The sequence below is a fragment of the Gobio gobio genome (assembly GCF_949357685.1).
Source record: "Gobio gobio genome assembly, chromosome: 6".
NCBI classification, from domain to species: Eukaryota; Metazoa; Chordata; class Actinopteri; order Cypriniformes; family Gobionidae; genus Gobio; species Gobio gobio.
In genome coordinates, this window is record NC_137102.1 from 52,240,725 (window position 1) to 52,256,345 (window position 15,621).

General features: G+C 38.6%; 1 protein-coding gene across 1 annotated transcript; it reads left to right on the plus strand.

Moving 5' to 3' along the window:
* Positions 1 to 753: 753 nt before the first annotated feature.
* On the plus strand, positions 754 to 12,767 carry LOC307127281 (SLAM family member 5-like). Its single transcript, XM_079818414.1, has 6 exons — positions 754 to 884; positions 6,988 to 7,284; positions 7,888 to 8,154; positions 8,317 to 8,439; positions 9,022 to 9,053; positions 9,320 to 12,767. The coding sequence occupies exons 1-6, from the start codon at positions 830 to 832 to the stop codon at positions 9,485 to 9,487; spliced, it is 942 nt and encodes a 313-aa protein (XP_079674540.1). The 5' UTR covers positions 754 to 829; the 3' UTR covers positions 9,488 to 12,767.
* Positions 12,768 to 15,621: the final 2,854 nt, after the last annotated feature.

Below are 15,621 nucleotides of genomic sequence, written 5' to 3' on the forward strand. Positions count from 1 at the left end.
ATATATTTATAATGTAATATAAATATGAATAAATACTTCTACAGCTTCTTCATCATGTTTACAACTATATGATGGAACAAAATCTTGCTTGCATTACATTTACCACAGGCCATGTGCTTCTACTACTGTTGAGTTATTTGTTATTTCATATCACATTTCAAGTTACTCATTTTGAATTCCTTTTCACACAGAATAATAGTTGTGTTATGAATAATATACAGTATTATTACCTCCAGTGTAGGGCTATTTATACTGGTTCACTGTTTACATGTATTTAAATGTGCCACCCCTCTCTCAGTCTGTGCCAACCAAAAATTGTCTAGACCCGCCCCTGCTGATTCCACCAGGTTAAAATGCATTTTTGGTGGTTTGATTACAAGTGATCAGTGCTAAATACAGGTGGAAAAAGGGTTAAAACAAACAAAAATTTGCCAATGAACTGAGATCAACTGCTTTGAAGCATCAGCTACAGAATGTCTGGTGTTGTTATAGCGTTGTGGAAAGAAAAAAGGCCTAGAAAAGTAAAATTAGTTCTGAGAAAAGATCTAGCATCATTTGATGCCACAGGATGTGGTGAAGAATGCAACCTGTTATATAGAATGTCTTTTAAAATGTTTGTGTTAAAAAACTATTAAAAACCACTTGAGTAACACACACTCATATGGCCCATCATATATGAATGAGATGGAGATACATATGTTTGTTAAATGAGAAGACCAAATGTGCTTGCACCGTTTAAGACAGAACTTCTGAGGAACTTTCCATTTCCGTTATAGGAAGGCACAGCACTCATTTTCAGTTCTGTTTTTAATCTTTTCATTTTGTGACAATGGCAGTTCATCATCTACTCATATTTCTTCTTTTTCTTTTGACCTTCAAAACAGGTAAAAACACATGTTCATTATGTTGATTGATTATTAATGATTGTTGTGATGACTGCACATGGTTCAGAATACCTCTTTGTATACATTTTTTATACAATTATTTTGTCAATTATCTGTTGATGATTATTTATATGTTAAAATATTCTGTAAGAAATTAACTACATGCTAGTGCTTGTTTTTAGGTAATTTAGAATTAGTGTTTTCTTACTACTAACTAAAACACTGGTGTAAAATCTTCATTTGTACTCCCTTGTTTTGCCATGCTGTTGAAATATACACTCCACCATCTAGCAATAAGTGAATTTTAGAACGATTGTGCCAGTGTTAATATCTTTTTGCTCCTGAGAGGAATCTCTAAACTTTTTCAAACGTGACAGTAGTTTATACTTCCTTTTTATATTGACCTCTATTACAAGAAATTATTTGTGTGTTATTTTTAATCATAGAGTGTTGTGTAGGTGTCTGATGGTTCTAGTCACAAAATGTTTGGCAGTTCTGATCACCATCAAAACATGTAGCCTGGTTGCACACTGAGGGAATTTCTTCTATGTAAAAAGAAAGTCTCATATCAGTGACAAGACAACCTGTAATTGTTTTTACTCAGTAGAACAGTAATATTCACAACTTCTTACTACACTCTTAAAAATAAAGGTTATTTGGCGAGGTGTATGGTTCCATAAAGAACCGTAAATATCCAAAGAACCCTTCCATTGCACAAAAGGTTCTTTATAATGTAGAAAGGTTCTTTAGACTATAAAATGGTTAGAAAAAAAAAGGTTCTTAAAAGAACCTTTCCCAAAACGGTTCTTCAGGGAACCAAAAATGGTTCTCCTATGGCATCGCCGTCATAACCCCCACCCCTCCGTGTATTCTAATGGACGCGAGACAAACTACACAATCACATTACACTTCATATAATTTTTTCCCAAAGTTGGTTTCTGTCATTTTAAGCAGTTTTTATCACGCTGATTTCATTTCAAGTGTTTTTTTTTTAAATAAGTTTAGTTTTAGTTAGTTATTTGATGCTATAAAAACGGGGGGTGTGACATCATAATTTACAGCTGAGATTGACGGCTTCTCGTGAGATTGACGGGGCAGTCGTACCCTAATGGTTAGAGAGTCGGACTTGTAACCGGAAGGTTGCGGGTTCGAGTCTCAGGTCCGGCAGGAATTGTCGTTGGGGGGAGTGAATAACCAGCGCCCTCCTCCACCCTCAATACCATGACTGATCTGAGACCCTTGAGCAAGGCACCGAACCCCCAACTGCTCCCCAGGCGCCGCAGCAATATGGCTGGCCACTGCTCCGGGTGTGTGTCCATGGTGTGTGTGTGTGCACTTGGATGGGTTGAATGCAGTGCACAAATTCCAAGTATGGGTCACCACTTGGCCACACGTCACTTCACTTCTCTGAGTGAAGTTGTCACTGAGGCACCAACTGACTTTTTTCTGGATTTTCGTGAGGAGATTGGAGCTTTAGCTTTAATTCCTACATTTCCATAACTGTTTATTTCACACCGACATAATGAGTTGCTCTTCATCTGCGAGATTGTGGGCGGGCTTTTGATATCGCGGCTCTACTTCCTGCTCTCTACTACGCAGACTCCGGTCCCGAGGTCACTACTGCGCAGACTCTGTCCCAAATCTGACCAAGATGTCAGCGCCATATTCGGACCTCTAGAGGCTTAACTTCATTCTCTTCCGCTGAAGAAAAGTGGTGTCGTCCATATTTTTTATGAGCCTATATTGGTACAGAAGCATGAAACAATGGGCTCTCTAGATCAGGGGTTTTCAAACTTTATGTTGCCAAGGACCCCCAAATTTGATGACCCTTTATGAGGGACCCCCCTTCCTAAAATCCATCTATTTTTATGCATGAAAAAACATTTAAACTGTTAGATAAATAGTAAGTGTGACATTATAAATACAACATATTGTTTCCAAACTTAAATTGGATATTAATGTTGGATATATAAACCTGAAGAAGAACATTTTCAATTAAAAAGTATTTTTGTATAAGCAACTTTCACAATAAATGTATGCAAGCAACTTACGTACTGCGTTAAGAATACTGCTTTACAACCCCAGTGAGCGAGATAAATGGGACTATAGGGAGAGAACTCACTAGAAAGATACAAAGCAAACATATCAAATCAAATCAAAATCAAATCACTTTATTGTCACACAGCCATGTACACAAGTGCAACAGCAGGTGAAATTCTTGGTGCAGTTCCGAGCAACATAGTAGTCACGACATGACATGTACAACATTTAGAGCAGCATCAGATTACACTGATGCGCCCACAATTACTCACAGCACAGTAAACTCTACAATAAACAATAAATAATTTACACAATGTGAGTGTGGTTCTCACAGCTTTAACCAATATACACATACTTACAATATACATATACTTTAAACAATATACTTTAAACAATATACTTTAAACAATATACACACTAAAACATACATTAAACAATATACATTACGCTATAATAATAATAATAATAGTATACAATGTACAGTATACATTATTATTCACAGTAGAGATCCAATGTGCAATAGGTGCTATATGATAAATAATAAATTATATAATGTGTATATAATGTGTGTGTATCGACAGTGGGTTGTGCTGAGTGATATTCTGTCCAGTGTGTGTTATGATCCTGATGGATCAAGAGTTCAGGAGTCTAATTGCTTGTGGGAAGAAGCTGTTCTGGAGTCGGCTGGTGCTTGTTCTGATGCTGCGGTACCGCCTGCCTGATGGCAGCAGTGAGAGCAGCCCATGGCTCGGGTGGCTAGAGTCTCTGATGATCCTCTGAGCTCTCTTCACACACCGCCTGGCGTAAATGTCCTGGAGGGAGGGAAGCTCACCTCCGATGATGCAGCTGGCCGTGCGCACTACCCTTTGCAGGGCTTTGCGGCTGCGGGCGGTACTGTTGCCGTACCAGGTGGTGATGCAGCCAGTCAGCAGGCTCTCTGTAGTGCTGGTGTAGAACCGTGTGAGGATGTGGCGGTTCATTCCAAACCTCCTCAGCCGTCGCAGGAAGAAAAGGCGCTGATGAGCCTTCTTCACAACGGCCTCGGTGTGGACGGACCATGAGAGTTCCTCTGTGATGTGGACACCGAGGAACTTGAAGCTGCTGACTCTCTCCACCGGTGCTCCATCGATGGTGATGGGGCGGTGTTCTCTCTCATTCCTCCTGAAGTCGACCACCAGCTCCTTGGTCTTGCTGACGTTGAGGGAGAGGTTGTGCTCCTGACACCACCGTGTCAGAGTGTGCACCTCCTCTCTGTAGGCCGTTTCATCATTGTCAGTGATGAGACCTACCACCGTCGTATCGTCAGCAAACTTGATGATGGTGTTGGAGCTGTGGGTTGCCACACAGTCGTGTGTGTACAAAGAGTACAGGAGTGGGCTGAGAACACAGCCCTGAGGGGCTCCAGTGTTGAGAGTCAGTGGTGAGGAGATGTTACTGCCCATTCTGACCACCTGGCGTCTGTTTGACAGGAAGTCCAGGATCCAGCTGCATAACAGGCTGTTTAAGCCGAGAGCCCGGAGTTTAGTGTCAAGTATGGAGGGCACAATGGTGTTGAATGCTGAGCTGTAGTCTACAAACAGCATTCTCACATATGTGTTCCTCTTTTCCAGGTGGGAGAGGGCAGTGTGAATAGTGGATGAAATGGCATCATCAGTGGAGCGGTTTTTGCGGTATGCAAACTGCAGTGGGTCCAGTGAGGGGGGGAGAACAGAGCAGATGTGGTTTCTGACTAGTCTCTCAAAGCATTTGCTGATGATGGGGGTCAGAGCAACAGGACGCCAGTCGTTTAAGCAGGTGGTTTTTGCTTGCTTCGGTACAGGAACAATGGTGGACGTTTTGAAGCATGTGGGGACCACAGACAGGGAGAGGGACAGGTTAAAAATGTCCGTGAAAACTCCAGCCAGTTGGCGCGCGCACGCTCTGATGACGCGGCCCGGAATGCCGTCTGGACCCGCGGCTTTACGGACGTTCACCCGCCGGAAGGATCGGGTAACATCCGCTACAGATACGGAGAGTGCACTAACCTCTGTATCTTCAGCCACGAGCTCTCTCTCCGCGAGGGCGGTGTTAGTTCCCTCAAAGCGAGCATAGAAGGTGTTTAGCTCGTCCGGGAGAGAGGCAGCGGTGTTCACGGTGGAGTTTGTGTTCCCTTTGTAGTCCGTGATGGTGTTAATTCCCCTCCACATGCTTCTGGAGTCGGTGGTGTTGAACTGTCCTTCAATCTTGTCCCTGTACTGGCGTTTTGCTGCTCTGATGGTTTTCCGGAGGGCATAACTTGCTTGTTTATGCTCCTCCGCATTACCGGAGTTAAAGGCGAAGGTCCGCGCATTGAGTGCCGCGCGAACATCCACATTTAGCCACGGCTTCTGATTGGGGTACAGCCGTATTGTTTTGGTCGGAACAACGTCTTCTACGCACTTCCTGATGAAACACGTTACGCTATCGGCGTAGACCTCGATGTCGTCATCAGAGGCCGACCGGAACATCTCCCAGTCCGCGTGATCAAAACAGTCTTGTAGCATAGAGTCCGATTGGTCCGACCAGCACTGGATGGTTCTGAGGGCGGGTGCTTCCTGTTTTAGTCTCTGCCTGTAAGCGGGCAGAAGGATGATGGAAGCGTGATCCGATTTGCCAAATGGTGGGCGCGGGAGTGATTTGTAACCATCCTTGAAGGGAGAGTAACAATGATCCAGAACTCGGTTCCCTCGTGTGTTGAAGCTAACATGTTGGTGGTATTTGGGTGCGATGCGCTTGAAGTTGGCTTTGTTAAAGTCCCCGGTCACAATAAACGCAGCCTCAGGATGCGCGGTTTCCTGCTCACTCACTGACCTATACAGTTCCTTCAGTGCCCGGTCTGTGTCGGCTTGTGGGGGAATATACACCGCTGTGATGATGACCGCTGTGAATTCCCTCGGTAGCCAGAATGGTCGACACATAACCGTGAGAAATTCCAGATCAGGAGAACAGAAAGACTTGATAGAATGTACGTTCCTCTGATCACACCAGGATCGGTTGATCATAAAACATACACCCCCGCCTTTGCTTTTCCCGGAGAGATCTTTTTCTCTGTCCATCCGATGCACGGAGAACCCCGTGGTTTCGATGGCCGAATCTGGAATCTCAGCGGACATCCAAGTTTCTGTAAGGCAGATAATGCAGCAGTCCCTCGTCTCTCGTTGGAAAGAGATCCGTGCTCTCAGCTCGCAGAGTTTATTGTCCAGAGACTGAACATTTGCCAGTAAAATACTGGGAAGCGGGGGTCGGTTTGCGCGGCGTCTTAATCTGATGAGCACGCCGGCTCTGCTTCCCCTTCTCCGGCGGCGTTTCCGTGGTCGGGCCGCCCAAACAAAAGGATCCGCTGCTGTGTTTGTAAGCAGCGGTTCGTCACTGGAGAATTTAAAGTCCGGTTTTCGGTGTGCGATTGCCGAACCAATGTCCAAATATGACCAAATGTCCAAACATACACAATTCTGGAAAGTATGTGCACGGCAAGAAAGGAGAGAAACATTTAGAACTGAAATGGTTAGAATGTTCGTTAGACTTTATCCATTTTCGCTTTGTCTTTTTATTCTCTGAACTTTTCTGCGGACCCCTTAGAACCCTCTGGAGGACCCCTGGGGGTCCCCGGACCCCAGTTTGAAAACCCCTGCTCTAGATTATTGTTTAAACTAAAAATAAACAACAACCAGTTACTTGACTCTAATGCTGAATTATTGATATCTAGCCTATCTAGATATCGTAATAAAAAATATAACAAGTAAGCATATGTTATTTATTTTTCATAAATATGACACCTGCATTAATATTTATAACAAGAAATGTGGGACAATCAGTATGAAACAGGATACATGGTATATGCCTACTTTTCTCCCTATATTCTTTATTTTGGTAATCAGTGGCAAATACCTCCAGATATGTTCACATTTTTAATATGCTATTCTCTCTTTAATAAAAGTTTTGTATGCAGTATTTTTAAATGTCAAACTTATTATTTATTTGACCATGCCCATTTCCAAAAAATGTGTACACTCAGAAACAATATTGTATTTTTGTCTCTCCTCAGGGTACAGTGCTGAGATCTCTGTGTTTGTGAAGACGGGAAATTTGGTTCAACTGGATATTCAGACACAGAAACTACCAGAGTTTGATATTTTATACTGGACAAAAGATAAATCAGAGAATATAGTTATGTTTATACATGGAGGTAAAGCAAAGAACTATAAGGACAGAGTGGATTTCAACACTGAAACCTTCTCTCTCACACTGAAGAACACGCAGAAGACAGACAGTGGACTCTACACAGCAAAAACAACTGGAGCATCAGATAACATTATTGTTACATACAGAGTATCTGTTATAGGTGAGAGTGATTTTACTTGTTCAGATCACAAGACTCACTTATGTTCAGTCTTATATTTTGAGCAATGTTATACAGTACAAGTAGTGAAATTAAATGTTTATATGTTTTAAATAAAAGATACATTTATTAAATATATAAAAACTTGTATTCATCATCCACCACTCCATGACCTGTAAAGTTTCAGTGTACAGTTTCAGTCATGCACAGTCATGTACAGTATTCTGTAAACAGAATTAGAATTTAGCATTTAGAAATTAGAATTCTAAATTCTAGGCTTAAGTTACGGCTAAAGACAAACCAAAACTGTAACCATTTTTAAATGTTATTCCTTTTTTTGTGAGTGAGTGAGTCTGTGTGAGTGAATGGGTGAGTGAGTGTATGTTTGAAGAAATGTGAATGTTTTATACTTGCAATATGTTTTATAATGTGTTTAGAAAAGACAGGGATAGGAGTTGAGAATTAGCATTAGCTATAAACTCTATATGTTGCGCATCAGTTGCAGTAATTGGATTGTAACTATGTTTGACTACATTCAAAATTTGACAGCTTACAATAGTGTGAGGGTGTAGTATTATATTGTTAAAAAACAAATGTGTGTTTTAGACGCAGTGGAGGCTCCTGTCCTGACTGAAAACTCAAACTGGTTCAGCAGTAACTCCTGTACTGTGAACTTCACATGCAGAGCTCAAAACCTCACAATAAACTCTAGCTATCAGAACAACACATGCTTTCCAGAGGAAGTGACATCACATGAGAACTACACTCTCATCCTGAACTGCAGTGAGGAATCCATCGTCTGTAACCATAGCAACCCAGTTAGCTGGGATGAAGACAGAATAAACATTACACAGCTCTGTGTCAATAAGAAAGGTATCTGGCCAAACACACACACAACACATTCAAACTGCAAATAAGCATCTGTCGAATCAAATATCTCGTTTTGGTTTACTAAATCTAGTCTAACTGCTGATTTGATTGATCTCAGAATACCTGAACTGACAACTGTTCTTAATGATATGTATCTTTTTGCAGAGGACAACAAAGGTGTAGAGAAGATTCAATCATCTCTCCAGTTTTGGCCATATGTTGTTTCGGTGGCAGTGGGTATTTTGGCAATTGCAACAATTCTATTTCTCTACAGCAAGTGTAAAAAAGGTACGTCCATGTTGCCTCATAAATATTTTCTTTGAAAAACTGATCGATGTGCATCAGTTTGATCAAGTACTTTTGCACTAAAATAAGTCATTAAAAAGTAAGTTCACATTAGGATTACATAATTGTTTTTCTTTTTGGCCAAGTTTAATTTTGTAGAATACTACACACATCACACATTTAATACTTATTTTCACATCATTTAAATATATAATTTTTAGATCCTATATTCACCTGAATACAATGCAGCGTTTTCCACATACTAGGATGAGGACAGAAATGTATTTGTGATGGTGCCAAAAAAGAAGGAATGGCAATAATAATTCAAAAGTGTTCAGCAAAAGAAGCAGCAAAAGAATCAAATGCAATGCAAATGATTACTACTAAAAACCAATGTAATCATTATCTTATATAGTATATGAGGAAGATGCAGGACCATACTACAGAGATTCAGTTTTGGAACTAACAGCCAATATAAAAATATCTTCTGTGCTTACAAAACTGCATGCTAAATGTAAGTGGCCATTTGACTTTTTGGAATAAATTAACATATTCTTTTTTATTTGTACATTTTAAACCTTGCAGGTGGCCAAAATACAGTCTCTGCTCAAAATGAGGTAAGCTATTCATAATTTTGCTCACAGACATAATGGATATGTTGTCATGCTGTCTAGTTCTTTTTATTCATGTTAGAAATATTTTGGGAGGAATGGGTGAGAATAATCTAAAAAGATATAAAAAAGGCTTATATAAAATGCTTGTTCTATAAACTGTAGGTTAGTGGATGTTTTATTTAATTGTCTTTAGTTAAGTAATTGCTCAGCTAAACATGATTATTCAGGGGACATTTTGAAAATGCCACTTTTTATATGCATTTCATAAGGCTCAAGACCAGACGCAACAGGAAACGGAAGATAATCGACCCAACACAATCTACTGCACAGTAGGACAACACCAAAACCCAGCAGTCACCGTCGAAACAGACCGTACAATTTATTCGACAGTGTGCAAACAACCAAAACCACCCACCATTTCACCTGATGATGCATAAAATGAAGCGCTGGCTGTTTGTCACATGGGGAAGTTTCACAAGGGCTGATCTCAAAATAGGATCTGAATCTTACCATCTCTGCCATATCTGCCTATGGTAGAAATAATAAGAAAAGTATAGTATGCTATTCTGAAATTCAGCCAATGCCGTTGTCCAATTAATATATATTTTCTCTAGCATTAATGGTTTCAATCAAAATTCTCTTTTATAAGGTGTTTGAACACAGTGTGTAAACAACCAGCCTATAATGGTAAAAATCAACCCAATACTTCTTTTTTTATTATCCCCATCAATCATTATCAATCTCTCATAACAAGCTGTTCCAGATTTCCCTCTACTCCTGTGTAAGAGTAGGGAAACCCCACCCATGACTGTTAATGATCTGCCCTTTTAGCATAGACACACCGCTGAGTGAGAAGCACAGGGACCGCCATTTATGTTTACTCGCTGTATCAGTTAGGTATTACAATGTCTGCGCCAAAAAAAACATTACAAGTGTTCTGTTGTTGGATGTACCAATGAACACATGAGTCTCCGTAGACTCCTGGCATCTGAGCCATGATCGCCTACAAAGCAACCACAGGCGCTGCACCAATATACCTAAACTCGCTTGTTCAGACGTTCTGCAAGTGAATGACGCCTCGTGGTGCCATCCCAAAAAGGCACGAAATCACTCGCACAGACCTTTTCCTGGACCGTTCCCACCAGGTGGAACGACCTGCCATCTCAATTCGAGCAGCCGAGTCTGTAGCCTTTTCAAAAATACATATTTTTCAGCAGAACCTAACCAATTACACTTAACTAGTCTATTCATGTTTCTGTTTGTTTATTTAAAAAAAAAAGTGTGTACTTTGCAAGATTAACTGAAACTTTTTACAGCACTTGCATGCTGTTGCCCCTTATTTGTCGGATTGCTTCTATTGCTCTCCTCATTTGTAAGTCGCTTTGGATAAAAGCATCTGCTAAATGATTAAATGTAAATGTAAAATGTTTTATATTTGCGCAAATCATTTTACCCATGACTGCTTCACCAGCGAGTGTCAGTACAATGCTGGATTTGCGAAAAAGTTGTTTCTAAAGGTTGGGTCAATACCAACGCTTTGTGCTCTAACTTCATACCCAGAACAAGTAAGAATGGCACTTCATATTTAGTAAATGTTTGCAAATGTCCTTTCTGAATGAGCTGTACGGCTAATATGGCTAAAGTTACTGTAAGGTGGAAAATAATCAAAGATATTTGAAATAGAACAAAATCATCTGCTTTGCTGTTAGCAGCCATCATCGTGACCAAGAGATTTTAAATTGACTCAACCCCCTCCCCCCTTAACGCCATCAGAAGGGCCAGTTGGAGTTAGAAGAACAAAGTTCACACCTTTGATACAATGGGGGAAGTTTTGTCTGATTGGTTACTTTCAAACGTCTTACGGTTTGGTCTGATTGGTCAGCTTTAAAAGTCATATTTGAGTTTTGTGACATCAGGGAAGAGGATGAAAGAGGATTTCAACTGTAGCTCGCGCTCTTTTGGACTCTCTGGCTTTCTCTAGAGAGAGCTGCTCTTTGGCTCTCTCTTTCTCTCTCTCTCTATCTCACAGGTAACATTCTAGACAGAGGCCTACCTAGTATAATTAAGGGTTTATGTTTACATCTATTTGAAACTATTTTAAGTGTAACCATAATTAGAATTTGTGTTTCCTTTTAAAAGAGATTTCTGCCTATTATGTAATTGACATTTTACATTTACTTGATTGTTAATAAATTGTTACATTTTTGATCCTTTCTGAATTAATCTGTAACTATTAACTATCTCCAATGTGGAACGGTATATTTGCAACAAAGGGTTAAAACGGAATGATTAAATGTATGATTAACTATCAAATATAAATGACCAAACAACTAGTTGGCATTCTCTTCTAGATGCGACAACTATGATAAATGGAGTCAGATAAAGAATATTATAATCAAATCCATTTTTCCAGCTGAAACACTGAACACGCGTACGGCCTTCACCGTGTTTCGTTACCGTTCCTTGGAGCGAATTCATGCGGTCTTACATTACCATAGTCTCTGACTGTATGTACAGAGACTAGAGCTATGTCGTTAGTTTTAACCCAAAAACGTCTGCGTAAGTCATAAATGCACATTTATTATGCATTGTATAGAGTCAGGTGATGGATGTTACGTTCTCACTCAAGCAGCTATACAACATTTATAGATTAACATAACGGTACATGCTAGTCGATGAGCTGACTCAAGGTAACTCCACAACAACTAACGTTACATAAATGTATCAACTAACCATTCAGAAACGTCCAGGTGCAGACTAAAATTTGCAACCTCTTCCTGAGTCTCTCATCTGTGTCCGACTCCAGTTCAAACATGCGGCTGCACTCCACAACTGGTTATTTCTGACATTTTAGCTGAGTGAGATTCGTTTTGTTGTTGACGTTGTATCCGAAGCTTGTGTAAAGGAGCTGCAGGAAGGGGGGCAGAGAGCAGCAGCTCATTTGCATTTAAAGGAACACACACAAAAACGGGAAAATTTGACAAGCTATAATAAATGATCTGGGGGGTATTTTGAGCTGAAACAGACACATTCTGGAGACACCAGATATTTATATTTATATATCTTGTGAAAAGGGGCATACTATGTCCCCTTTAATTCTATTCTAAATTTGATTGTTGTACACATAACATCAGCTAAACTGTGTGACAACTAACCCCGGTCTGCCCCACAAGAAAATCAGTGTTATAAAACAGCATATGGATATAATATTGACCTCACCTCCCATTTTATATTTAACAAGTATGCATTTCAAAGTAAACAATAAAGCCAGACAAGCTATAGTACAAATACAAATCCTGTTATATAGCCGTACGTTGCAGTCAGGGACAATGTGGATGATTAGCAATCCAATAAAAATGTATCTTATGATGTGGTTTTTACAGCAATTCCATCTTTAATCTTCACTGAAAGTCTTACAGTGAGCATAATTCATGTGGTGTATGTGGACTCCTATATCCAACATTTAATTTGATGAATCACGCCATAGACAGGACAATATCAAAAGAATGTGAAAATATTATTTGCAGCTTAAAACTAATGCTTATCTAACGCATTTATCTTAAGGCCCTTTTCATTTTTTATTATATATTTCTATAATATGTGTGTAGCCTTATAACCTTTTAAACTGTATTTGTGTGAAATGTTGTGTTTTAACTAAAATGTTTTGTAGAACTGAAACTAAAACCAACTAAACACTTTAATAAATATATGAATCATGTAATTTTTTTTTAAAATTATAATATAGTACAATACTGGAATGCAGAAACTACACAGAACAAAATGCCATATTACTTGAGATAGCATATTAGAAAAAGTAAATAAATTGAATAATTTGGGGGCTTCAAAGGCTCCTGCGAAACAATTTAATGGATCAAAAAATGTATAATGTTTTGCCAGCATGGCTGATTTGTGCAAAGTTTGGTGAGGATCTGGTAGCCATGTTTTTTTTATATATATATTTTATATATATCCACCATCAGTCATATATGTCCTTAAAATCTCCTGTTGTATATGTGTATTAAGTTTTCCGATGACGTTGGACGTAGTCAAAGTGTTTTGAACTGCGAGAGGCGTTGTGGATGCAGAAATGCAGAAGGCGGTCCGCTGTAAGCTAGATATTTTACTTTATTTTAAGTAAATATGGATATTTTTCTTGCAAAAATCCATCAATTCACTTCAGAAGGCCTTTATTAACCCCCTAGAGCTACGTATATGAATTACTTTTATAATGAATGGAAGCATTTTTTTAGGCTTCAAATTTTGGGCAGCCATTCCCTGCCATTATAAAGCTTGGATGAGCCAGGACATTTTTTAATAGGGTACAATGGGGCTAAAGGCACACCTTAAGAAAAAATTGCTTTTCACTACTCATATAATGTATGATTTACAGAAAAAAAAAATATAGGTTTGTATCAAACATTTATGGAGCAACATTTATTTTATTTAAAAATCTTAAAAATGTATGGGGTGTCGAGGGGGGCATTTTACCCGACACATGGGGTAAAAGGCTCACCAGCATAGGGCAAAAGGCATACAGTAGTTAATACTTGTTCAAAACAATCACTTTAGCATAGTTTGAACTATTTTCTGTTTATTTTGAGGAATAAAATAATTCATTTTTTATCAATAAATATGCTGCCATTTTAAATATGTTAATATAGAAATTATCTGAAAAATATAGAAACAAAATCATTTAAAAAAGTAAAGATTCTGAAAGCATTGAAGGAGATCCCATAATAATGTAATTTAGATTTACAGCAGTAACGACAATACATTCTATATAAGATATGATATGATTAATATCACATTTTTAAAATGATGGTTTCATTATAAATATGGTGATTATCTCTAAGCTGGACACCCGACTTAATATATGATACTTACAATCTGAATCTAACCATGTCATGTCAACAAATGGAAAAGTCAGCCAGCTGTTTATTATCATATTAAATATGGTGTCTTTTGCTCCAACAGCAGGGGTGCCTTTTACAAATCTCCACATGCACCTTGAAAAGCATGTTTTGGAAAGGGCTGAGGCATGTTTTTGTGCCATCTAGTGGTTTAGAGGAAAATAAAAATCAAAGGAGCCTTTAGCCCTGTTGTACCCTATGATTGTATTCGTCTGAAAGAAGAATGTCATATACACCTAGGATGGCTTGAGGGCGAAATTATGGGCTAATTTTCATTTTTGAAAACTATCCCTTCAAGTTTAGTAGTTGTGCTGTCATAATTTAATTTTAAACGAAACAATCCTGCAACTTTTTAGCCCTATGAAATGTTTGTCCATCAAAAAAAAACTTTTTTATATTTTTTATCAAATATCCCAGTGTCCCACTTTAGGAATGTGGTTTCGGACAGTATGATTAGCCTAATTTGGGACAGTACTTAAATCAGTCAAAAATATATGGTGGGACATGTTTGATGGGACAAAAATGGTTATTTACAGGGTGTTGTTATGCAATATTAGAACTGCAGTTCATAGCACATTCATGAATTCTGACTCAAGGATGAATCTAGCCTAAAGTCTGTTAAAGCTGTGGGTTGTTGTTTTTCAAGTTGCAAGATTTTATATTTTGCCTTCAAATAGGCCTGCTATGTCTGTTGTGGTTGTATGTTTTTGTTTGTATTTGTTGTTACTTAAAATGAAATAGAGAACAGTTAGGATTTAACTCTACATTTAACTCTACATAACATGATAAAAGTTGCTTAATGTCTTTATAATAAATGCATCAAAACTTTCCTGTTGTATTGTTTGTCTGATGATGTCCATGTTTCATTCATCCATAACCAAGAGAATTACTAAATTAAGAAGATGTTTACTTCCTATTCTGCATGACTCAAGGTGATTTTGGCCTTTTATCATAGACTTTTCAGTGTCCCATTTGGGAGATGCAGATCTTCTCAGATGACTTGGACTAAGAGCACCAATATCTCTATCATTTCTTTTATGAATGTGTTATTGTGCATTTGTGCGAATGTGCATTTTCTCTTTTGATTTGATTAGGACACTTCCTGTGGTTTTTAAAATGGTATTGGGTGTGGATTTAATGTTTTGGCTACACATCGCAATATGTCGCAGAAGTCTGAAATGCAAAAAAAAAAGTCCCATATTAGGACCATTCACCCTACCAGAGGGAAGCATTTTAAATAGGGAACGGTGAATGAGTATAATCTCCTAGAATAGCTCTAGCTTTCTGTTAGACAAACCGTTCAAACTATTTTCCCAGTCTGCTTAATGCCAATAATCTTACTAGCTTGGTTGACAATACCATTCAATGAGTTTCAATGTTTAACACATTGCCATACCAACAGTATATAGAGAAGCAAAGAACAGATTCAATATAAGATTTATAGTACATGGTCATATGAGTCCTTCTAATATTAAAAGTATGTTAGTCTTGAAGATATTGTGGGTCCTATCTGATAAACATGACTCTAGATCTGTCAAAATGCATGTGCGAGGTTAAGGCAAATCTAAATGAAAGGTTTTCTTCTTTCTGATTGGGGGATTTTCTTTACATCATTATGGGTAATGTAGTTTTTCTCCATGAATTCTGCTGTTATACAAAAT

What these genes read in the sequence shown, in the direction of transcription:
- LOC307127281 (XM_079818414.1), top strand. Translation starts at nt 830, where the DNA reads ATGGCAGTTCATCATCTACTCATATTTCTTCTTTTTCTTTTGACCTTC. An exon ending in TCTTTTGACCTTCAAAACAG is followed by an intron (nt 885 to 6,987) that starts GTAAAAACACAT and finishes GTCTCTCCTCAG; the next exon opens with GGTACAGTGCTGAGATCTCT. An exon ending in ATACAGAGTATCTGTTATAG is followed by an intron (nt 7,285 to 7,887) that starts GTGAGAGTGATT and finishes TGTGTGTTTTAG; the next exon opens with ACGCAGTGGAGGCTCCTGTC.